The sequence below is a fragment of the Drosophila montana genome, unplaced genomic scaffold (genome assembly GCF_035044405.1).
Source record: "Drosophila montana isolate Dmon_TW-CO22-7 unplaced genomic scaffold, ASM3504440v1 contig_2397_1, whole genome shotgun sequence".
Taxonomy (NCBI): Eukaryota; Metazoa; Arthropoda; class Insecta; order Diptera; family Drosophilidae; genus Drosophila; species Drosophila montana.
Genome location: NW_026997278.1, coordinates 62,958 through 89,000, shown reverse-complemented (window position 1 = coordinate 89,000; position 26,043 = coordinate 62,958). Strand labels below are relative to the sequence as shown.

The 26,043-nt window shown below is 36.4% G+C and overlaps 1 protein-coding gene and 1 long non-coding RNA gene across 3 annotated transcripts; one reads left to right on the top strand and one right to left on the bottom strand.

The window, feature by feature from the left end:
- Window positions 1–43: 43 nt before the first annotated feature.
- On the top strand, window positions 44–24,069 carry toy (twin of eyeless). Of its 2 annotated transcripts, none has more exons than XM_064681592.1 (9): window positions 44–1,073; window positions 2,965–3,145; window positions 14,580–14,811; window positions 17,220–17,393; window positions 17,492–17,562; window positions 21,440–21,703; window positions 21,772–21,920; window positions 22,470–22,678; window positions 22,753–24,069. In XM_064681592.1, exons 1-9 carry the CDS (start codon window positions 811–813, stop codon window positions 22,845–22,847), a joined length of 1,638 nt encoding a protein of 545 aa, XP_064537662.1. In that variant the 5' UTR covers window positions 44–810; the 3' UTR covers window positions 22,848–24,069. The 2 variants fall into 2 exon arrangements, with proteins under 2 accessions (XP_064537662.1, XP_064537661.1); XM_064681591.1 differs by having other exon boundaries at window positions 45–1,073; window positions 17,492–17,574.
- LOC135427877 (uncharacterized) lies at window positions 17,113–18,041 on the bottom strand. The gene is made up of 2 exons (XR_010436154.1): window positions 17,963–18,041; window positions 17,113–17,899 (listed from the first exon to the last, which is right to left on the bottom strand). It is a non-coding gene; the product is annotated as an uncharacterized LOC135427877 (long non-coding RNA).
- Window positions 24,070–26,043: the final 1,974 nt, after the last annotated feature.

The window sequence follows — 26,043 nt, the reverse complement described above, 5'->3', positions numbered from 1 at the left end:
AGAGCTCATTATCGTTTCGCTTGGCTAACCAGTTAGTCATACACAACTTTGTTCAGGGCACACACCAACACCGCCGCCGCAGTTTGATTATTTTGCTATTTGAAGCAAACAAATTGTTAGAGAAGTGACGGGCTCGCAATCCGTGGCGCCGTTGCCGCCGGGTCGCTGGTCGCTGGCTGCCTATGGCAGATCGGCACCGATGTCTTGTACTCCTTGAACGTAGGAGTTGCCTACCACAACATACCACAATATGCTAAACGAAATCGCAATCACAATCGCAATCGAAATCGAAATCGAAGTTAAAGTTCATTTAAAAATAAGAGCGTATACGAATTGGAGACAATAAGTACAAAAAAATTTGAATTAATATATGTGTTATTAAATCAACAAAAGTAATACAAATACAAATTTCAAATCTAAGATAATACCATACCATACAAACAAAATTCCATAACAAGCCCGCCGAAATCTGATGATGCCTCCAACTCGGAAACACAATTGTAACGTAGTGTAATCTAGTAGATTTAAAGTGGAACAAGAAAATACATCAATATGTACAAGTACAAAATCCAACAACGAAATAAACAACAACATACTTAGCTTATACATGAGGTTATGACAGTGAATAAATAACATACATAAATAGTCAATTGTTCAGTGCTTTTTCGGTTTGATTTATCCAATGAGAATTACATATACATATGTATGTGCTATAATCGCGAAGAAATCGGAGAGCAACTGAGAGAGCATTTGCCCAAAAATCTCAATACGCTTTACAAATAATAATAATCATTACGATAATTATACAAAATGATGCTAACAACAGAACACATTATGCATGGACATCCCCATTCATCCGTCGGAGTGGGGATGGGCCAAAGTGCACTATTCGGATGCTCGACAGCGGGACACAGCGGAATTAACCAGCTAGGAGGCGTCTATGTGAACGGAAGACCTCTGCCTGATTCCACACGCCAAAAGATTGTCGAGCTGGCACATTCGGGCGCACGTCCATGTGATATTTCTCGAATACTTCAAGTTTCCAATGGCTGCGTTAGCAAAATCTTGGGCAGGTGAGACAAGTCCCAATAGCGAGAGAGAGAGAGAGAGAGAGAGAGAGAGAGAGAGAGAGAGAGAGAGACAGATGCTCGAGAATGTTTAATGTATTAAATATTTTAAATGAACTTTGTAAATAATTGTTATCAAAGGTTATCTGGCTATCTCCACCAGTCCAAAGTCTTTCCGTCGGCCCAAAAAATCTTACCACTTTATTTCTTCGGAGAGGTAGAGGGACTCACAAAACCAAATTTCACTTTGTAGACAAGATATTAAAATATATATATATATATATATATATGCTTATAAATATATTTTTTTATTAAAGAGAGAACTTCGAAACTTTCCTTTGCCAGGCGGAAGCTTAGCACTGAGCTACTCCTAACTAAATTCTTTTATCAGAAATCAGAAGAAAATTTGTTTTTCAGTGGCGTTTTCGCCAGGGTCCTGGCTGACCCCATCAGAGAGAGGCGCCTTCGAAGGCTACACTCCGACGACCTACCTACGAGGCGTATTATTTAAACATCTGCTTCCCCATCATTGTTAATATCATATAAATTACATAATAGTAACTATACATCATTCGCTTAGTTATTCGCTTGGTAGAGATGAGAAGGCAGTGATCGATTCCAGCGCAAAATAAAACACATAATACTTATAATAAAAAAAAGTCAATGTAGCCACGTCCGTAGACATAGTCTATCCGTCCGGCTGAATGTATAAACGAAGATTCGCTTGATATCAATACTACACAAATTATAAACTTGGCTTTTTTGTTTTTGGTTTAATCATCGATAACTCTGTTTCTACGAAATCAATATTAATCGTTTTATCAATAGGGCTTTTGTGATCATATTTAGCAGCTTTAAAGAGCAACAGACACCTCATTTTGGATGTATGTTCTCGCGAGTATACACATTTTTGGAGATATAGCCTTGGGCCACAAATAATATAAGAACTGTCTTTATTTATATTGTCATGCTTGGGTCATTAAAAACAATAAATGAAAATTGCATGCAGATCGGACAATAAACATCCCAGTTAATAAAGAATGCATTGCCCATTTGGAGTGTAAGGCCAAGAAGAAATCATACTAGTTCTAATAACATATTGATATCTCCTGAGATATTTTATCGTAAATTCCCAAACACAGTGGCTCTATCTGTTGTTAGAAAGAAGTCAAGCCAAAACTAAATACTTAAGACTCTCTACGATACATGCGGATTTAATTTTGTTCAGATATTTGGTACATACTTATTGTTAATGATATTGTGTTCATATTGCTTTTATATGTAAAATTAGATCCAAGTGTACGACTTATACAATTTTTTACTAGTCTAAAATAGAAGAGGTCGACATTCTTTACAAGCTTGAAATCTTCGCTATCTTCACACAGTCCATCCAAATAAATATTCATCTATATAAATTCTTTGACTGTGTAGTGTATGCAATGAACAAAGTTTGGAACTTATCGCTGTGAAAAACTAAGGCAAGACTAGACATTGGTTCGAAATCTAAACGGAAAGATAAACAATTATATTGGAAGGAGTTTTCAATGATAATGTCAATTCGAAAACGAGGAAAATGTCAGGATACTTAACAAGGACTACGAAATGAGTCTGTCTGTCTGTCTACAAAAGCTAAGACAATAATATTACCATACCATACCACATATAGATGAAGTTTATAGTACTCCCATTCCAAAAATTTGTTCAGGGTACTAAGATAAAAACGCAGAGTTATTCATGAAGGAATTTATGAATGTATTAGTAAAATGTTTTCCATAATTTAAGCACGAATGAGTGCCTGCCACGACAATTCTGAACTGAGTAAAGAGTATTATTTAGTTCTCTCACGTTTTTCTACGCATATTATTATTGCTCATTTATGATATATTTCTACTTCTAGATATTATGAAACTGGATCGATAAAACCTCGAGCGATAGGTGGTTCAAAGCCACGAGTGGCTACTACGCCCGTCGTTCAAAAAATTGCCGATTACAAAAGAGAATGTCCGAGCATATTTGCTTGGGAAATTCGGGATCGGCTGCTTTCGGAGCAAGTATGCAATAGTGATAATATTCCAAGCGTAAGTGTTATATACATATATACTAAACAGAATCCATACTACACTGAACCCCATTTCCACCGAGAACCTGTTGTTCCGCAAATAACGAAGAATGTCTTAAAAGCCATTTTCACACGTGTTTCAAAAGGAGTTTCGAGTCGATTGGATACAAAATTAATGTTTTAAATTCGATTCAAATCAATATTTCAAAGATCTTTAAAAGGGGTTTAAAGGGGTATAGGCCTTTTGTGCGGCAGAAGAAGGCATGCCCAAACTATAAGAACTAGAGACTTGAAAGACTATAAATTCAAAGTATATACTCTCCTATACTATACGCAAAACGTGCATACACTTTTTTTTATAGATATCTCTTGCCATTTACAAACTCTCGATAAAAATGTATTTATAATAATTATATTAGGCTTAACTCAAAATTTGTATGTAACTATACTATAACTATTCGGATTAGAAATATTTTTTTTCTCATGTGATTTGATATTTTGTATTTTGGACATTTAAATGCCATTAAAGATCGGAAAACAAACATAGATGGTATTTTAAATGCGTGGCTCAGGGGGGAAGAAGCAGCGAAGAAAAATTTAAGGCAAAATATTATATTGCCTCAGGGCTACAGGGAAATTTGTAGTCGAGTATACCCAACTAGCAGGATGGCCCTTTCTAAAGTGTAAGGCACGTATCCAATGAAAGTCATTTCATGAATGAAGCTCGAGTACTAAGTATATATGCAATCGTATTATAACTGCAAGTATCTAAGCCATTTAATCTGTCGGGACAAAATGTTTTCTTTTCGCGTAGTAGCGTAGTATAAATGTGGATACAATAAAAATTGGAATGAAAACGAAAAGTCCGAAAACTTTTTAGACATATTCAAAACATAGCAGGGCACTTTAAACATAATATTGATATGACTCGAACAGTTCGAGCCGAAAACAGTTAAGTCTTAACTTGCGTGACCAAAACTAATTTTTAGCACATCCGAAACGCGTTTCGATTGGGGCGAACCCCATTCCATACAGGTTAACCGATACCAGTTAACCGATCCTAAAATCAACATCAATGAAGCGAATTCAAGCCGCAGCTAATGTTGATTAGCCCGTAATTCAGGCCCCAGTTAGTATTTAGATAAACTCACTTTTGTGTGATTTTCCTTTCCTGTTCTCCACAATTTTATTAACCTTTTGACGCGTATTGAATGAGTACACGATGCAAAGTAACAGTTGAAAATCTTTTCAAAAAACGCACGGATTTCATAAAGCATGGAGGGTTGATATTGTCTGTTACATACACATACAAAGAGAAGAAGGAAGAGAGCCAGGCTCGAGACCACAGTATACCATCAAGATTGTAGCAAAGTAGAGCCGAACGCAGGGCGGCTGCAGAGGCTGAGCCGGCATTCAGAATGGATTAAGTAATTTCAAAACAATGCCTGCCCATCGTTTTTAAAATGGATTAAGATTTAGATACTTCTCATCCGAAAAAAGATACTCTCATTATTCGATCAGGTAAACAAATGGATCTAGTTCACCTAATTCCATTTGTTGTGCTCAATGGAAATTCGGTGGTTGGCGGTTCTCTCTTAGCACAAAAAATCTGAAGCCGCAGATTAAAGTCCAAGCCATGGTATTCAGTATGTCTAACACACATATACATACATACATATATATATATATATATATATATATATAAGTATATGTATATTTTTAGTGACTGGCCGAATGATAAAATGCTAAACTATCTACAAAAGCTTCAATTTAAGATATAAGTTGGGGAAAATGGAAAATTTGTTAAGAATTTATTTAACAGAGCCCCAAGTTGAAAATTCGCCAAAAAAACATATTAAGTTTAATGAAAAAATAAGATAATAAATACTTATCAACCTGACGACGCACTCAACCTATAAGAACTGTCTTTAGCATAGGGCCTCTGGATCATATACAGTAAAACTCCCATAACCGGACGACGACCGTCGCGGTGTTTTTGTATTTTTTTATACCCTGAACCCATTGAAAATGGGTAAAAAGGGTATTATGTATTTGTGCAAATGTATGTAACAGGCAGAAGGAAGCATCTCCGACCCCGTATAATATATATATTCTTGATCAGCATCAATAGCCGAGTCGATCCATGTCCGTCCGTCTGTCCGTCCGTCCGTCCGTCTGTCCGTATGTATGATCGCAAGGATATCAGAACCTATAAGAGCTAGAGACTTGAAATTTTAGCTGTAGGTCCTCCTAGTGCTTGCGCAGATCGAGTTTGTTTCCGATATTCGATAACTTGCCCCGTTTCCAAGTAATCGATACAAATCGATATCGAAATCATGTTTTTTGAGCAATTTTGGTAAATAATAAGAGCTTAAATCAACAAACTTGACATGTAGCTTCTAGAATAGTATATTGATATATATATATACTTTCATTTTATACCTATCGCCTGTTGGAAGAAGGGGGTTCAGGGTATCCCCTAGTCGGGAGCTACCGACTAGAACCTCTTACTTGTTTATGTTAGCTTTTACTGCCAATATTGAGCCTTTAATTTTTATGCATCGACAATATCAATTTCAAATCTTGCCTACAATCCAAGTATTAAACTTATTTTCTATCATATAGTTCAAATGGAAAAAAATATTTAAATATGAATATTACTTAGTTAGATATATGGCCGGAAAAAAAAACCAAACGACTCAACCACCATTGAAAACAAGTATGAGAGATCCACTAAGCTCAACTATTAAAAATGGTCAATAATATACTTTGGATTATAGCGCCACGCTTTGAATTCTTTAAATCATAAAATACAGCCCAACTATTTAGATTTTATTTATATTTTGGGAATGTGACGAGCCTGCACCCAATGAAAATAAAATAGTAATAATGGTCTTTGGCAAATGTATGTAAGAGGCAGAAGGAAGTATCTCACAGGTCCTCCTACTAATCGAGTAGTATCGATAATAATCGATATCGAAATCCTGTTTTTTCATCTTATCTCTTAGACACGTAGCTTCTTGTAAATTATATGCAGATCACGAATATATCTTTGCTAAAGCTTGAGCAATCAAGTGCGAAGCCTTAACTGCTTTCGGATTTAGTAGAAGAAGGTTCAGAATATTTCCTAGTCCGGCACGCCCGAATAGAGTACTTCCAATTGATTTTGCACCCTAAACCATTTAAATTGTATATAACAGGCATCAATAGCCGATCCGAACTATCTATATCTATCTATCTGTCCGTCTGTGCTTCAGTCCGTCAGTCACTATGTATGAACGCGTATCATATCAGAGCATATTAGAGCTTAAGACTTGAAATTTTGAACGTGGGCTAAGCTATTTCCGGCGCAGTACGAGCTTATTTCCGATAGACGATAACTTGGCCCGTTTCCAAGCAATCGTTAAAAAATGATATCGAAATCGTATGTTTGAGCAAACCTTACCAAATTTGACATATTACTTCTAGTTTCAGTATAGACAGATCAAGTATATTTCATTTTAAAGCTATCAATAAACAAAACATTTTTGTTTGTTAAGATATCTTAACCAAACTCGGCATTTATTAGTTTTACTACGCTCCTCATATATATACGTAATCCTATCAACATCGGACTACTATACCATATAGCTGCCATAGGAACGATCGGTCGAAAAGTAAGTTGCTGTATGGAAATTTGTTTTGTTTTTCAAGATATCTTAACCATGCCATACTCGGCATTAACTATTTTCCCTGTGCTTCTAAGATATGGGCAAAGCACTATTAGCATTATGAAAAGGTTGGGTCTGCAGGGTATTAAATCTTCGGCGTGTCGAAGATAGCCCTTCTTTCTCGTTTTTCTTTGAAACTAAATACGTGGCATGGGTGTGAAGTATGTTATGAGGCGGTGGCAAGTAGTTCGGTCGATTGAAGGAAGTTTCGAGTTCCACTGTGGCAGAGGCAATTCAATTTTTCTTAAGTCAGATCTATAAAGTAAAGAAGTTCGAACTTGAGCAAGTAAATACCGGGCTTGGTCAAGATACGTTAAAAAACAAAAACGTTTTTCATACAAGAACATAATTTTCGAACGTAAATATGATATAGTAAAGTAAAGTACAATGTCGACCTTGGACCAGATATCTTGAAAAATAATAAAGTTGTTCCTACAAGTACTTAATATGGTAAACTATTCCAATCCGACATATGTATGTACTGCCTGCAACCGAAAGACAGACCATAGCTAGTTTTCATAGAACAGCCACACTTTATACTTTAGAAGAATATATATATATATACTTTATGAGGTCCTTGTACGCATTACAATATTATAATACTCTTTTACAAGTGTATGAAAATCAGGCCATAAATATGTTTTGTGTATAAAAATACCTTTTTGTTACAAAACGTTCCAGGGTATCATTGCCTAAGCAAAATACCAGTTCTGATACTTTTTTTTTATTTTTATAATTGGTTATTGTACGGCTTGGATAATTTATATAGTCTTAGATTATTAAATTATCTTGTTTCAACTTTACGAAGCAAGTTTCATTTCAAGGCATTTCATGAAATTGAGCACTCACTAATACCTATAAATATATATATGTACATATAATATATAAATATATATATATAAACTGGTTTGTCCTGACTGAACGGCGATCAACGTATAAGCCGTCAAAGCTGGGAAGTTGATATTTTTACTGATGTTTCTTTTTGGGTCGAAAGCGAGCACTGATACGGCGCTTTGGGAAATAAATCCTGAAAACTATTGAAAACGAGAAAGAAGGGCTATCTTCGACACGCCGAAGATGCTATACCCTGCAGACCCAACCTTTTATTTATTTATTTATTAACCAATGCTGGTAGCTTTCAGGTTATTATAATTTTCAAAATATTATCTTAAATAACTAATTAACTATACAGAAAATATAAAGCTTAAAGAAGATGTGGAATTAATGAGTTTTAAAGGAAGAATTCGTTAAGCTTATTTTTAACTTGAGCACTATTGGCAGAAAAATCAAAACGCATTTCACTTGGCAGACTATTATAAAGCTTTAGTGATCTGATCATATGCTCGTTACTTGCATAAGCAGAAAACGGCAAATGGTATCGCAAAGTTCTGCTCGGCACATTAAAATTAACGCGAGAAGGGAAGGCAAGAAGAGAAGGGCAATCAATTATTCCTACAATTAAGTTGTTTAGAAATAGCAGTGCTGAAATCATTCTCCTATCTTCCAGAGATGACAAATGTAGTAGTCGACACCTGGCTCTGTATGGCGGTAAGGGGTCAGCAAAGTTAAGACAATGTAAATTAAATTTTAAAAACTGTTTTTGCAGCCTTTCAATCCTGTTTGTATGCACAATTGCGGATGGGCTCCAGATATAAGAAGCATACTCTAATATTGACCGCACAAAGGCCGAATATAGAGATAATCTTGTGAACGGGTCCTTAAACTGGCTAGAAATGCGCCTAACAAATCCAAACATCGCATACGCCTTAGGCATAATATAGTTAATATGCTGAATGAATAAGAACTTAGAGTCAAAAATTACTCCTAAGCCCAAGGTTTCCGATTTACGAATAAGTTCTTGCCCATTAATGGAATAGGATGAAAGAATGGCAGAAAAACATTTGCTAAATGTGATGTGAAAGCATTTAGCTAAGTTCAGTGGTAACTATAATTCTGCAAAACCATTACATCATGCTGCGACGAAATGCATTTGAATATTTTAAGGTCATCAGCAAATAATAGATAATCGGACGAACGGAAGCAACTCCCTATATCAATAACAAACTAGTTAAATAGGAGCGGACCAAGACAACTCCCCTGATGTTCCCCCGAAGATGCGACATAAGTTGCGGACAAAGTATTGACGATGCGTACGCGATATGATTTTATCCAGAATAATAAAGAAGAGTGAAACCCCAGCCTAGACAGTTTCTTAACGAGAACGACATGACTGACCTAATCGAAGGCTTTAGAAAAGTCAGTATACACTGCATTGTCAGGTAACGACGCTCAAAGATCTGGATACAAAAGTTGTAGAAAATCGCTCGGCGAGAAGCCGTGCTGTCTAGGATCCATATACTGTCGAATAATTTAGAGATATTACTTAGTTTTGCAAAGCTCCTTTTATTACGAATATCGCATTTCCTATCATCTTCAAATTTGGCGAAAAGTATTTGTAAAGGCTCATAAAGAGATGTTATACCCGAATTTAGAAGACGTGCTGATATACCATCACATTCCGAACGAGAAGAGTTATTAAGGCTACTAGCGGCTGCATAGAAATCTTCCTTGAAAAATATAATATTTTTGCAAGTTCGATATCTGACAAAGAGATCTGTTATACCTAAATCCGCATCAGCTGACAGCGTCCCAAGTGTCATAGTTGACGGAATCGAGGAGGTTGTTCTTTTCAAATTGACAAACGACCAGAACTTTTTTGGCCAAGACTTAATGCCATCCTCGGTATGTAGTATATATTGGTTATAGAGAAAAATTGTTAAAAAATTCAAACTCTCGCTTATGTAGAGAATATCTTTGCAAATCGGAGGGTCTCCGATATTTACAGAATTTCTTACAAAATTTGTTGCGTAAGTTTTTCAGTTTTTTTAGACCCTTTGTGTACCAAGGCAAACAACAACTATGCTTTGCCCATATCTAAGAAGCACAGGGAAAATAGTTAATGCGGAGTATGGCTAAGATGTCTTGAAAAACAAAAAGATTGTCCATACAACAACTTACTTTTCGACCGATTTATATGATGCTATGATGATACCCTTGCATTATTATAATTTTGTTGTGAAGTGTGTAACTCATAGAAGGAGACATCTCCTACCCCATAAAATATATATATTCTTAATCAGTATCAACAGCCGAGTCGATGTCCGTCTGTCTGTTTCTATGCGAACTAGTCTCTCAGTTTTAAAGCTATCTTTGTGAAACTTTTCAGAAGTGCTTCTTTCTGTTGCACGCAATACAAATGTTGGATCGGACAACTATATCGTATAGCTGCCATAGAAACGATCAATCGAAAAGTAGGTGAACAAGTTTTTTGTTTATTAAGATATCTTGACCAAACTCAGCATTTATTAGTTTTACTGTATTCCCTACATTTATGCAAAATCTTATTTACTATATCATAAAGTTGCCATAGGAACGATTGGTCGAAAATTAAGTTGTGATAGGGAAAACTTTTTTGTTTTTCAAGATATCTTAACCATACTCGGCATTAACTAATTTCCCTGTGCTTCTTAGATACGGGCAGAGCACTATGAGCAGGTCTGCAGGGTATTAAATCTTCGGCGTGCCGAAGACAGCCCTTCTTTCTCGTTATGTATATGCAAATAATTGTGTCTATGTAAAATAGTAGGCGATTACATTTGTACATAAATATGTAAGACACGCACATACCAAATATTGTATAGGTACCAATGTACGAAAATCTACCCTTTGACCAAGAGAAGCAAGGGATGGGATAGATGCAAACTGTAAATTCAATTTCGAAGCCACCCTCGCCTTGCCCATGAACATTAGCATACGTATTTACATATCCAATTATACATATTTATAAGTGTGCATGCGTGTAAGAGTCCGAAAAAAAGTACAGATGAATTTAAGATTTGACTGCTGTGACAAATTACTGAAGCTACATGGAATTGGATACCGAAAAAATTCAACTTTTAAAGTCATATTCTGCATAATATGTATCCCTAAGAGATTTAGACCATGAAATGCCTTGTGGCTTCTGTACTTTTAAGGGGTATAATTAAAATGTATATACTTACATGTGCTAACATCTGGTTATGTGTACTTAAGATGGGCGCGGGCCTCATCATCTCGGAAACTACAAAAGCTATTCTCCTATTATTATCATATTCGAGGATCTGGATACCTCGTAATATTTCAAAAATATCAATCAAAATCAACTTTGAGATTGGGTTTGTAAGACATAGAACTAGATACACAAAACTCTTAGTCATCTGGAGACTCCTCTGACTTCGTTAATCTTTGGAAATGATCCTGAAGCCAATTGGGTCGTAAAGAAAAAACTTTCACCCAATTTTCAAGCCCCTTAAGCTCGTATACATTATTATACTTTATCATCTAGGCCTTTATAAATAAGTTTAAGGACGATCGAATTTGTCTACCGAGGCTTGGATTTTGCGAAAAGTGTGAAATGCGTTTCGAATGTTCTTTCTTAAATATCTCTGCATATAGCTTCTACCCGTAATCTCGCCCATTCAACCTTTGACCCCTGTTTCCACAAAGGAAATGTAGACTTTCCAAAAAGTCGGAGAGTGTCAAAAAGAAAAGAATTTCATAGTACGTTATATTCTAAGCCCCCGTTTTCTTATGCCCAGCTCTTAGGGCTTGGGCTGTGTTGATAATCTGTCAGTCGGACAGAACAATTACTTCTATGTATGAAGATATATATGTAGGCGATGGGGATATTTCGATTTGAGATGTATACATACAAGAAATATGTAAATACCATTCACACAAATCGCATATCTAATATTCACAAAAAATATTACATACAAGAACCTTATTTTCGACCGATCTTTCCCATGGCAGCTATATGCTATAGTGGTTCGATGTTGATCAGAGATTGCTTTTTAAATGGCGAGTTTTGTCAATATATAATGACAACATTTTAATACCGTCTATTAGAACCTGTGATTTCTATATACATGAAGATCGGACAGCTAACATATTCAATTAAATTCAATTAAATTTTCAATAGTTCAAGCAGCACATGAGTTTGTGTGTTGTGCACAAATGCAACGATATAAACACCTGCATAAGCATTTTGGAGTTCATATTGGGGTATATTTAATAATTGAAAGAATTCAAGCAGACAAAGAACGGCTCGTGCCCAGCTCCAGTCTTTGCGCGGAGGAGGTCTTACGTTATTATAGGACGAGTATTTGTATAAAATGTCCTTTAACGCTGTTTGCAGCCATTAATAAGAACATGGAAAACAGCACTTTGGGCCTTAAGTGTTGGCACGTGTCGATTTGGCGCATTGGAGTTGGCATTTCTTTGGATCCGCGTGCTCGTTCTTGTGTCCGAGCTCGTGTCCGTGCTCGTCGTTGACGTTGGTTGTACTGTTGCGATTATAATGAATTACGGGACGTTTTGTATTTTCACATAATGACATCAAAGGACATCAAAGGTTTTCAGTGCCAATCTAGAGCCGAGTCCCTTATGGGGTCGGGGCAAGGAGTTTGTATTAGGAATAGTATTACGAATATACTATTATACACGATCGTATTTATTTTTAAAATGTTAGTTGACTGTTTGACCTTTATATATATAATGCATACGCTTTTGGCAATGAAGACTTTAAGAACCTCTTTTATACTTCATTTGCATTAATTGCAGTATTTAACAGGTTCTTAAATAAAACAAAAGAACAAGCCGAGGGATCCAGTCGAGAGTGCCCGAATAGGAGATACCCTCTAGCATATAGATGCATATGCACACAAAAACATCCCTGTTTTTCGGGGTTGTGGCACAGCGATTCGAGAGTTTGCCGCAACTCGTTGTCAGCGACTGGTCCGTCGGCAAACGCCCTGCAATGGGTTTTGGTTTTTATGCCGGGATGACATTGGACGCTGCCAATCGAGACGCGCTATTTCTTAATTCGCAATTGCCAGAATTTAAATCGATTTCGTTGACATTCTGTGGTGCATGTGTCCTGACAGGAATTAAAGTATGGTTCTCGGCGAGAGCCTTGTGGCTTCCTCAATAGATTGTAGCTGGTATGTTCCTATCGAATTTATACATCTGCTTATTTTGACCCGGCAAGTGACAGTAAATGCTCCAATGTTTCCATTCCTTTATCCATCTTACTGCAGCTGCAACTGAGTTTTTAGGGATACTCAGCTTTTCGGCCAGTCTCCCTTTAAAAGCGCGATTTTTCGACTGCCATCTCTTTTTCATGAAGAGGCAGCCAGTTGTCCTGTGGCCCTTTTTAATTCGGTAAGTTTTTTGCCCCCTTTCTCTGCGATATTCTATAATGGTTCGCTATTCCGGTGTGGATTTTGTGGCGTGGATTACTCTGCTTCACGTTGGAGTATCGGAGCCAGTGAAGAGCCCAGTGTATGGTGATGAGTGCTTTCTTGCTCCCCACTCGACAGTCCACGTAGAAGAGAAAACCTCACGAATATTGACTAACATGTTCCTCTCCCATTCGCCCCTAGACGGAATGTGTTTGATAATTTCCATTCGCATTACAGTTCTGGGGTCTTGTAGTCCATCTGTTTCTGTTTTTCTATCTTATTGTTGGGTTGTAAAGATACTTCTGTGTCATTTGCTTATTTATTTCCAGATTGCATGAATGAACAGAAGTTTGTTTAGAGCTGATCTCAGTACTCATAAAGTAGCGTATCGTTCATTTCGTTCGATTCTTCCTATAGAGCTATATGATATAGAAAACTGATGTTGTTAACATATTCATTTAACAATTGACAGATTTAAGGGAATAATCAATGTCGAATATTTCGATATATCAAGGCATCGATTTGTTCCAGGGCGATTCTTCTATCCGATTTCGCTAGGACAGGGTACAACAAGTATAAATTATACGTCGGGGGGAGCAATAAAACCAGTCGAGTCAAGTTTTCTTGATTATTAAGCTGATGATAAACAGAGTCTGAGAGCAGTTAACCCACGAATTCCACCCAAGTCACAAGTATATGAGTCTTCTGTAAGTATTTACATATTTAGATTCAAATGTATGTTTAGACCGGAGATTGGCACGGCAAAGAAAATTTTGATCCAGTCTATGCCACATATAAAGAAAACACAGAAATTGGTAGAAGTGCAAAGAATCGTAGCACTCATACAATAAATAGTACACGTGCGGGACCCGCGGGAATCCTAGAGGATTCGCGGTCCGATGCCATCTCTAATTACGACATTTAGAAGCAGCGAACATGGTAACTGCTAGTCAGGCACTCTTGATTAGGCCACTCCTGTTAAAAGCAATCCCTTTAATGCAAATATACTCTCATTCAGACATATTTATCTAAGCGTGTTCTTAATTATGTTTATGTATTTATGCAGACTTGAATTCATACATATATATATGGTATATACATGTGTAGCATGAAAGCTATTATGGCCAACTTGGCAACTGTGTGTAAGGATGTAAGCCTTATTTGTAAAAGTGTTTTAACATGCGTGTGTACGCTATATAAAATGCTCTACAGAGTCGAGTATTGCTGTCCTGCTCTTGGACAGCAGCTCGTGATTGGCTGTAACTCATAGCCAATGGCAGCATCTTGCACTGCATTAGTATTTGGGGGTAGAAATAGCGACATGCTTCTGCAAACACGCGCACACACACACTCACACACACACACACACACACCCACACATACTCGCGCACTGCTTTATTGTGCATACTTGAATTAATAATGTGAGGAAATGCACTGCTTTATGCTTTGGCTTTAATTGCAGGTTTCATCTATTAATCGGGTGCTGCGCAATTTAGCGTCGCAGAAGGAGCAGCAGGCCCAGCAGCAAAACGAGTCCGTGTATGAAAAGTTACGAATGTTTAATGGACAATCCGGCGGATGGGCTTGGTACCCGGGAAATACGACGACGGCGCACTTGGCACTGCCACCCACGCCCACGGCGGTGCCAACGAATCTATCTGGACAGATAAACCGAGATGAGGCTCAAAAGCGCGGTAAGTTAGCCAAATTCAAATTTAAATTCAAAGTCTCATTTATTTTGCCTACTTTTCAATATGTACAAAGCTGCATTAAATATTCAATCATCCATCACTGTTAGCAAAAACAAAAGACTAATTATGAAGATTAATTTCGTTAATATTTTATCATCAACCCATGGAAATTGGGTAAAAATGATATAAGACTAGTTGCGTACAAACAATATGTAACAGGCAGAAGGAGGCGACGTATATATGTATATGTATATATTCTTGGTCGTCCGTCAATCTGTGTGATAAGGTTGCACTGTATATTCTTTCGTACATCGTTTAACTGAAAATTCTTAATCAAGAACTTCGTTCTCAGGATAATGCTTGTACTTGATTGATTTTCTTTATTCTTTCACTGAGTGCTTAAACATATTTTCACGATTTCCATGGGTAAATTTGTAATTATACCTATGAGCATTAATTGTTAAGTTTGGTCCTTAATTGAATTGAGGCAACATCAAGTTAACATATCAGAGCAAAAAGAGTACAGATTTTAATCAAGCATCCAAAATCATTTCGATACAATTTCGGAATTACTCTAAATGACGTATGGGGTATTAGTTGTCATCAGAGGAGCGAAAGAAAGAAAGAAAAACAACCCCTAGGGCATTCGAACATTGAAAACATTTGGTCACAGATGATCAAACATCAAAACAGGGCAACAACAAACAGTTAATTTGTTGGTCATTTGTTATTTGCCATTAAATCTAATTGAGGAGCGTAATTTCGCCCATGTAGTCGGTTTGCTGCCTTCAATTGTTTATGTTTATTCTGCGATCAATAAATAAGGCTGACATATGTCCCATTCCCAATAAGTAGCATCCATCCCAGCCCATCCCAACCCCTCCTGGTACGGATTCGCACACTCACCAAAATATGCTTCCTTGTGACAGGCCAAGTACTTACACACATATTGTATGTGTGTATGTGTGTGTGTGTGTGTGTGTGTGCGTATTTGTGAGGCAAATGTTCTGCAAAGATAAGGAAAAGCAATCAGCGAATTGGTTTTACAAATGCCACTGCATTGCCTATGGCTTAATCAGGGCTAACTCAAATCAGATATGCTAGTTTGAATAGAAAATTTGATTTGGTTTTGGGTCTTACAAGAGCGATAACTGCCCTGAACCCAGATCGAATTCTATATAGCTTACTTCATTCGCACCTACTTGGTTACCTGTGCATTGATACGACAATTTCACCCTAGCTTTATATATAAAACTCTGCAGACTAACTAACCGACTGGCTGACTGACTGCCTGACTGACTGATTGGCGATTAATGCACTGAAAGAAATGTGTAGAGTAGTTACCTAATGAGATGAAGGTGCAAGCTAAGTCGAGGCTTTCGGAAACTCCACTCGCAAGTATGGAATAGTCGGAAATCACGGAATGGTCTCCAACTCATTTTCAAGATCTTTTTACCTGTGTCGCACTTTTCGCTAACTATGAATGAGCGAAGTTTTCAGTTCAAGTTAGTTGCAAAGCTCCTTAAATAGTCCTTTGAGAGGTTGTTCACACTCGCCACATGCAAGTCTCCTTCGTGCAGATGGTGGATCAAACATTATTTGGGCGAAACTTTAGACTTGGGTCAGTGATTTATAATATTCCTCCAGTAACTGTGAGAATTTAGCGAAATATTGGCCAAATGAGTTTCACACTATTTTCTGACAATTTTCCACAGTTGCGGTTGGAGTTTTAGACAACACGGACGAATTAACCTTAACTGAAAATTTTTTAGCTCAATTCTCGCTCAAAACGTTACGAATTTTGTTGTATAGAATCGAGTACAAAAATTCTTGTCATTAGCTCACCTAGAAAATGACAGATTATCGGGCGAAATTGGAAAGAACTATTCCCCTTCTCTGTTTAGGAATAGTTCTGATTTGTTGGCGAATTCTATCGAATTGCCATAAGTTATATCATATACATATGTTAACTATTGTTTGGAGCTAGCAAATACAATTGGACTACCTTAAGCTAAACAATTAAGTTGTATTTTTATATATTTTTCTATAGAGCAATATTTAACGTTCTTATACTAACCATTTCTGCTTAATTTCTTATCACATAGGCAATTTAGAATCTTGAAAATTGATATAAGTTAAATGTTTCATGAAATGTTGCATAGTTTTGAGCGCAATATTGCATGAAAAGAGAGTAGAAATATTTGACCACAAAACTCAGCTCGTGTCACGGGGACATCTCTAGCTGTAAGCTTATTTTTTGATTGAGATCACAAAAAGGCAATTTTTATCTATGGTATAGTTCAATTATTTTTAAAGGTGACTTTATAGTATGGTATGTGACTGTGCTTGCAAATCGTATTACATTAATATGTTCACATAGTAAAATTGAATCGTTGTATGTTCCATTTCAGACCTCTATCCAGGTGATCTGTCGCATCCGAATTCACATGAGAGTACATCAGATGGCAATTCTGATCACAATTCTTCCGGCGACGAGGACTCGCAAATGCGTCTACGACTGAAACGTAAATTACAGCGAAATCGGACTTCATTTACAAACGAGCAAATAGACAGCTTGGAAAAAGGTTATTGATCTCGAATAGATAACTCTGTATATATGTTATAGGCACACAAAAATTTGCATATATTTGCTTAACTTTTATACTTTTTCTATTTACGATAGAATTCGAACGGACGCATTATCCGGATGTTTTCGCACGGGAGAGGCTTGCAGAAAAAATTGGTTTGCCAGAGGCACGTATTCAGGTTTGTCTTTCCGTTTTGTTTAATTATTTTTCGGTTTAGCTCTATTTTCGATTATTTTCACTTTTTTTATTTTTCTGTTGCCTTACGTGCTTTAGTTTTATATAAGTAGGCAGGCAGAATTCTCAACAGTGCTTGGCATCTAGAGAAATAATATTGAATTCTTCACTGGGTAACCCCCAGAATTCAAATTGAATTCTTCCATCCTTGGGGGTGGTGAATTTTGTAACCGATTGTTCGTTTGTTCGAAGTGATTGCTATGCCTTTTAGCCACGCGAGTCAGACGAGTCGGCGGAAGCCAAATGTCAACCCTCAATATGCACCCCTGCTAAAATTTGTTATTAATGCATTTTTTTTTTATTTTTATTAATACTTGTTTCGTTCGGCTTACGATTATTTGTATAAGTGAATAAAAACAGTTTGACTGTAAAAACACTTGAAACTACTTGTGATTTTCACATTGAGTCGACTGAAGTTGAAGTGTTTTGTCAAGCACACACCAACTGATGGGTTGTCGCGGCTGCAACAACGCAAAATAATAAATGTCATGATGAAAATATGAAGGCACAACAAATATTGTAATCCTCAGATTCACCCCTTTGTCAACAGTACATAAATAAGCTCAGCCAAAGCCAAAGGGTCTCTCGACTGATGTGATAAGCTTAGACTTCATTACACGTCCAAAACGGCTATGTTTATACTCATACTCTTGCCAAGGGGCATTATGATTTTGCCAAGAAGTAAGCGACGTTCTGAAATGTCACCCAAGCCGAAAATGTCTGTCCTTATATTCTTGAATAGCAGCTTGTGGACATCTAGTAAGAATTGTTCATTAAATTGTATACATTTTCTAGACCTATTATTTCATTTGATCAATTGTTCGATCGAGCCGATTTAATATATAATATATTTACATTTTTTTCAATAATAGAATAGAAATAAATGTCGAACTTTCTAATTTTATACATAAACAGCATTTTTATATATACATAAATTAATATAATATTATGTGTTATTGAAAAAACTTATAATATCATATTTGATTAAGTCGAACTGAATAGATTAATAATGAATTATATTTGTCCTTCATGCGAATGACCTACTATATAGCCACAGACTGAACAAGTAGGGAATACAGATGAAAATGATTCATTTAGTTGACTTATTACTGAACAAGTACAGCAGTTCGTTTTAATGACCCGTTTTTGAACGGGTTGACGTACTTGGCCTGAATTAAAAGGCAAAATATAGTTGCAATTATCCATGTCCAATTATGTCATCAACTGCCCATAGAAACTTTTGCTCGAAATTAAAGTACTCGTACTCGATTTTCGGAATATTTTCAAATTAGTTTTCGATATGGCTAAGTATGGAAATGCATTCAATAGAAGGGTATTCGATTATCGGCCTCCAAAAGCGAACATTTATTCATGATTTTATTGTTTTATTGCTGTTGTCGTTGAGGCGAATGGAACGAATTTGGGTCTGGAGCATTTATAAATGTCATGACGTTCATGTGAAAATGAGAATCAGCAACTGCTGCTGCTGCTGCCTTTGCGTTAAATATGCCAAATGTTTTCATCACGGCTATAATCCCAAAAAAAAAATCGATTCTGTCTGTTTACGGTTCGAAGTGACTCCCGGTTTGAAAGTTTGGAATCAAACCTTTACATTTTCGGGTTCTACTGAAAATATTGCATGTAGTACATATTTTCAAACAGAAGTTGCGGGACACCTTAAGTTGGTACCTGCCAAATATGGTAAGATACATCCAATTATTGAGTCCAAACTTTGAGGGTTAATTTTCGAAGCAAAGTTTAATGTAACTGCGTTTGATGAAACCGATTATTTTTGATCGATTTGAGGGCCCTATAACCGAAGTGTCTTGCCATACATATTTCGTAGGCAAGGTTTATTTTTTCTTATTTTCTAAATTTTGAAACTTTTGTTTTTGCCATTTTTGGGTGCTGGGTGACTTTATTCGCCATAACTTTTGTAAGGAGTAGGAACTTATAAGTGCCCAACTTACCAGTAGCCAAAACAAGTTAAACAAAATCATTATTTAAAATATATATCAACAAGTAAGAGGCTCAAGTCAGAAGTTCCTTACCATGGGATACCCTACGATACGCGCTACGAGCTCCAACAAAAAAAATTCAATTAAAAAATGAATTATAGCAACAACAAAAATAAATGTTGAAAAAAGTTCTTTTAATCGGAATCGAACCTTAACTGACCTTATTACATACCACCGTCTCTACTTGACAGCCATGCCTCATTTTCGATGAGAAAAAATGAATTAAAATATCATCACATAAACAGACGTTAGCCTGTCTGTCCCTCCGTATGCTTGAAGCTATTTCTAGATCTTATAGGTTCTGGGAATGCAGCGTTCATACAGACGGACGGACAGATGGACAGACAGACGGACATGAATCTATATACTTTATTGGATCGGAGATGCTTTGCACAATAACATTTATTTTTCACAGATTTTCGGGTGGTTGAGGGTATGAAAACAATTAGCAATGTTACAATAAAACTTACTTCTTACCACACGACCATTGCATTGAACATATTTAGGATAGCAAAAACTGAGCGAGGTCGACCCAATCGTTGTATGGAAAGCATTTTCTTTTTTTGAAGCTATTCCAATCCATAAAGTTGGGTTGCTCGAAAACAGATTTTTGAAGTTTCAATCTACGCACAATAATTAATGAAAAAATGAATACTATCAAATGACATGTTTTTTAATTTTTATAAATTTTCCAAGTAAGCATTTGTTGAAGAAATATCCCATTTTCTTTAATTCTAATTAATATATGCTATATGTATTAGCTTTCCCTTGAGGTAAAGATTATTGAAATTGAAAAAAAGTCAAAAAAGTCAAAGTTGCCAAAAATTGTCGGAAGTATCTTCTTTTCTCATGTCATTACAGGAAGTATCGTAAAGATTTGTATGTTATTAGAGGAAAATTCTTGAAGATTCTTAAGTTATTACAGGAAGTATCTTAAAGATTCTTAAGTTATTACAGGAAGTATCTTAAAGATACCTATGTCATTACAGGAAGTATGTATCTTAAAGATTCTTATGTCATTACAGGAAGTTATTTAAAGATTCGCATGTCATTACAGGAAATATCTTAAAGATTCTTATGTTATTACACGCAAAATCTTAAAGATTCGCATTTCATTACATGAATTATCTTAAAGATTCGCATGTCATTACAGGAAATATCTTAAAGATTCTCATGTCAGTACAGAAAGAATATTAAGGATTCTTATGTTATTACAGAAAGTATCTTAAAGATTTTAATGTTACAGAAGGTATTTATCTATCTAAAGTAGGTACATTCATCCTGATCGGGAAAACGAGCTTCTCGTTCTGTCTGTCTGTCTGTCTGTCTGTCTGACTATTTATTCGCCAACTAGTCTTAAAGCCTTTAATCTAACTTAAGCATCTCATAGATATAGTATAGTATCTCATAGATATTTTAGCAGTCAGTCGTCAGTCTGTGTCTGGATTAGCCCTAATGGGACTGGGGTCAAAAACTTGTGATCAAAAATAATATACATAGATAATAGCAAGATGGTCATCATCATCATCATCATCGTACTTTCGAATGCATTTAGGAATTTACTGTTAATATATTTTGCGTGTTAAGCTTTTAAGTACGAAATCGATTAGTTTCTGTAGTAATTTGACTTGTTTCTACTTAAAGCCTGTTTGTTTTTTTTTTTTGTTCTGTGCTCATTTGTAAGCTTTATTTGGTAAATACGTTTTCAAGTTCTACTTTTAGCGCTCGCATACATTAGACACTGATACATTAAATAGCATATATAATAAGTATTTACAAACTTTTAATTAGGTTTGGTTTTCAAACCGACGAGCCAAATGGCGTCGGGAGGAAAAGCTGCGCACTCAAAGACGCTCAGTCGAAAATGTTGGAGGTGGCAACAGCGGCCGCACAAGCACAAATAATCCCTCCGGAGGCACTGGCCCTGCCAATGGTACCACGGCAAACAGCTCGACGCCCGGAATTGCAGGCTCCGCTGTTTCAGAGGGAGCATCGGCAGCTCACGCAGGCAACAACAACAACAACAACCTAGCTGAATCCTCAAATGGGCCGACAGTAATACATACATACCATATATATGAAGACAATATCGAGTATGCTCACCATACTTCTCCCACTTCCAGATACACGGCGGCGATGCTGGCAATGCACATACCAACTCCGATAGCCCACCTTTGCAGGCCGTAGCACCCCGCTTACCCTTAAACACTGGTTTCAACACAATGTACTCATCGATCCCGCAACCAATCGCAACCATGGCAGAAAGCTACAAGTAAGTCTTCTATTCATGTAACTCTGTGTCTGACTGATCAATCCACAGTCCAAATATTTCGAGCTAGGAGGCTGAAAATTGTTGGAAATTTCAAAGATCTTTACTCATATTCATTTGAGATCCTTACATAAGAGCCTATTGATTATTTGATTTAACGTTAAGCATTTGGGACATGTTTCACACTTTTCAGAAAATCCACCCTTCCCGGATGGAAAATCGGCTAAGTTCCGGGTGTAAGCTCATTAGCAAAGATCTCTTAGAAAATGAATTTGAAACTTGTTTCACACTTTTGCGGAAAATCCACCCCTCCTTGGTGGAATAAGAACTTAATGAAAATGTGTTTCAGCGATTTTGGATATTCCACTCGCAATTGTGGAAATTTGGTGAAAAGTGGAAAGCTTTCTTGTTTACCAATGGCTGATTTTTGGAGATCTTTGTGAAAATGTATTTGACACGTGTTTCGCACTTTTTCACGCTAAATCAACTTATCTTAGAAATTTGAAAAGTATTAATTTGGTGATTGTTTTATTATGTTTCTACTTCGAACAGCTCTATGACGTCATCATTAAGTTCAATGACGCCCACATGCTTGCAACAAAGGGATAGTTATCCATATATGTTTCACGATCCCCTATCCCTGGGATCTCCCTATGGTGCCCACCCTCGGAACACAGCATGCAACCCAGCAGCAGCTCACCAGCAGCCACCACAACATGGGGTCTATGGCAACGGCTCCGCAGTAAGCACAGCCAATACAGGTAAGCGCACAGGTGTTGAAATCTGTTTTCACAGCAAACTAACTAACTAACGAACGATTTGTTTTTGATTTCAGGTGTAATATCTGCTGGCGTTTCGGTACCTGTACAAATATCGACTCAAAATGTCTCTGATTTGACAGGCAGCAATTATTGGCCGCGACTTCAGTGATCTTCAATCTTTAATTTGCCAACAGATCTGCTTTCAAAGGCCGCAGCGGCGGCTGCTGTGGCTGTCGCGCATGTTTGCGAAGAACAAGCACATACAGTTGCCGGTTGTAGTAAACCGTCTATGGATAACCCACCAATGCTATTGCCACAAATGGCACCAAGCTCATCCCTCTACTTCAATTTGACCGAATCAACAATGGGTCAGAACCTAACGCCACCTACCACACCGTCCGTAACATCCCCACCCCCGATGCCCCCAATGAGTGCCGGAACGGGAACGGGAACGAGAACGGGAACGGGCTCTAGTTTTCATCCCAATGCCCAATCTCAAGTATTTCAGCATCCCTTCCATTCGTCATCCTACAGTCATCCTCTTTTCTAACACAACGAATCAATGCAAGAATTAGTCATCTCAAAGAGAGTTTTCTTAAGTCAAAATATTTTGTGTATGGATTAAAGTAAATTATCGATAAACACTAAAAACAATCATTTCTTACATACAATATTATTTGAACAAAATACTAGCGAATATTGAGAAGAACCCAAGAAATGATCCTGATATAAGCTCGAATATTTTAATTAATATATATGAAATTTGTAAATAGCACGCTTCAATTTAGTTCTTGTCTCTCGAAAAGTACTTGCTGGTAATTAATGTTCAGTTAAGTTGTTTATAAAGTTCTAATTAAATTTAATTTAAATAGAGTCTTGAATTAATTTGGTCATTCCCAACTCCCAATTTCCAATTTGATGAGGACACAGATTAAGGTTTTTTTCCTGAGAGATAAAACAAATGTAACCCAACTTGATTTATTGTACATGTAGGTTAAAATAATAATGATAAACATGAGGATAGCAAAGATTCATATTTTCCGAGAGTAAAGCAGCTCAACTTCATTTTTGTACATAGGTTAAAATAAGAAATTCTACTTCGGCTACGTGTGGTACTTAAAAAGTTAAGAATTTCCAGTTCATCTATGATTAAGTCTCAAATATTATTAAGCCAAAAGATACCATAGATTATCACTCTCCAGAGGGGAGAAGAATACCTTACGAATACAAATATAATCGAAAAGAATTGCAACGAAACTTATTATTCAATTCTACAAATTATAACCACGCCAAGGCCAACCATTCATTTCGAACACCTCCCTAGTATAAGACTCATTAAGTTAAATAAAATGAATGCAAATTATTAAATAAAATAAAAAACAAATAAAAAATTATGAAATAGATATTTATGTGCTGATTGTATTTAACCTATGATTCGAATTTATATGTAGAAACAATCGATGTAACATTTTAGTGTTAGTCTGATAAATTCAAAGAGAATAATAAAATCATATAACGACGAGTCACATGTATCTCTATATATCTCTATATTTTGGGCAATTCCACTCGTAAGTGTGGAAAACTCGCGAAAACGATTGTGCGACACTTTTTTTTATTTTCAGAGATCTTTGCTTAAAATCATTTCATCCGCGAAAATCCATTCCTCCTTCGGGTTCAAATTTATTTCCAAGAATCTTCATAGAAATCATTTGTATATGTATATAGATTTGATGCAGTACCCAAGCTTTGGAAAATGCGTTTCTAAGATTTGTTGGGCGAAGTTTTAACTTTTGACCGATTGGCTTCAATCTTATTTTAATTATAAAAACTTTATGATTACGTGTTTCAGCTTTTTTTGGAAATTCCACCCGCAAAAATAGAAAATTTGACATTAAATGGTTGTGAAGTTTTTTAACTTTAAATCAGCTTCAAAATCATTTCCAAAGACTTTTTAGAAAGCCTATTTGATACGTGTTGCTTACTTTTCACAAAATGCATCTCTCTTGGATAACTGATTTTCAAATATCTATGTAAAATATAACTTTGTACGTGGAGTTCCACATGATTGGAAAATCGATGTCTACAGTTTGAAGGAAAGAATTTAGACCAGGTAAGGCCGGGAAATACCAGCCAGTATATTTATAATGCATTATTTTGTTGGCAGCTATTTGCTTAAGAAATCTGAAAGAAAAGGAGTATTCGAAAGAATGTATGAAAGAATGTATTAAGTAATGTATGCTTAAATATTTACATACCCAACTCCAAACGGGGATCGGCTTTGTTTTTATTGTAAAATGTTTTTACCCTGAGCCAATGGGTTGGCAATGAGTAAATGGAGTAATGGGTTAAAGGTGAAGAAGAATTTGTATAGCTGAAGGCGTCGATCTTAAGAACTATAAAGGGAATGTCCCTGGGAAGGTCCCTGGGAAAGTCCCTGGGAAAATCCCTGGGAAGATCCCTTGGAATGTCCCTGGTAAGTTTCAGCGGGTGCACTCTCTTGAGTCTTCTGGTCTTCAAATATCTTTATGTATAGAAGAACGCTCGAAATGTAACTGCAGATCGCCCCTGGGTTCAGGGTCTTAATCTTGTACCCTTATTGGGGGTGTAATCATTTTATTTTCTTCTGTTTCTATGCAAACAAATCCCACAGTTTAAACCTTGATATAGGTCTGTTTTTTTATGTTGCATGTATCGGAGCCGGGATATATATAAAATTCATAAAAAACTCTTTTTACGCCTTCTATCATGTTCCTTATGTATGAGCAAAATCTTTAATTGGTTTTAGAATACAATATGTTTTTTTATGCGCTCAAATCGATCAGAGTACCTTCTAATCTACCAAGCGGAAGGCTGTGATATAAGGTAAAGTTGTAACCAACCATAATGCTTGTTAGCTTAAATGATATTTACGTTGAGGGGTATTTCCAGTGGTGGGATATTCACAATATAGGGAATTAGGGACATGACCTTATACTGTAGGGTATGGGGTTTAGCCTTTGGAGGCGCTTTAGCTTTCTATTAGCCCTTCCGATAGGTGAGTTCTTACACAGCTGTCAGCATAACTTGCCCAAAACAATTTAAATGATCGATTCGCTTAAGAAAAGCTATAAAAAAAACTTTTGAACAGAGGTTTACTGAATTTGCGTTTACAACAAATTGTCAGATCAAAAATGCTGAAAAGGTGAAAAAAAAAACGTCTATAACTATGGTCTCTCGAGCTAAATTGATAAAAGTCGTTTTGAGCATTTCATTTGAAATGAGTTGTAAAAATAGTTTTTGATTTTCAAACTCGGAATTTGGTGGTCGTCCTACGCTTCTTACAAATGTGAAAATTCGATTTGAGGCCCACCCCGTATTTAATCCCA

Excerpts from the sequence above, each read along its gene's own strand:
- toy (XM_064681591.1), top strand. The coding sequence starts at position 811 with ATGATGCTAACAACAGAACACATTATGCATGGACATCCCCATTCATCC. Across the intron at positions 3,146-14,579 it reads ATAGTGATAATATTCCAAGC|GTTTCATCTATTAATCGGGT; the intron begins GTAAGTGTTATA and ends CTTTAATTGCAG. Across the intron at positions 17,575-21,439 it reads TGCCAGAGGCACGTATTCAG|GTTTGGTTTTCAAACCGACG; the intron begins GTTTGTCTTTCC and ends ACTTTTAATTAG.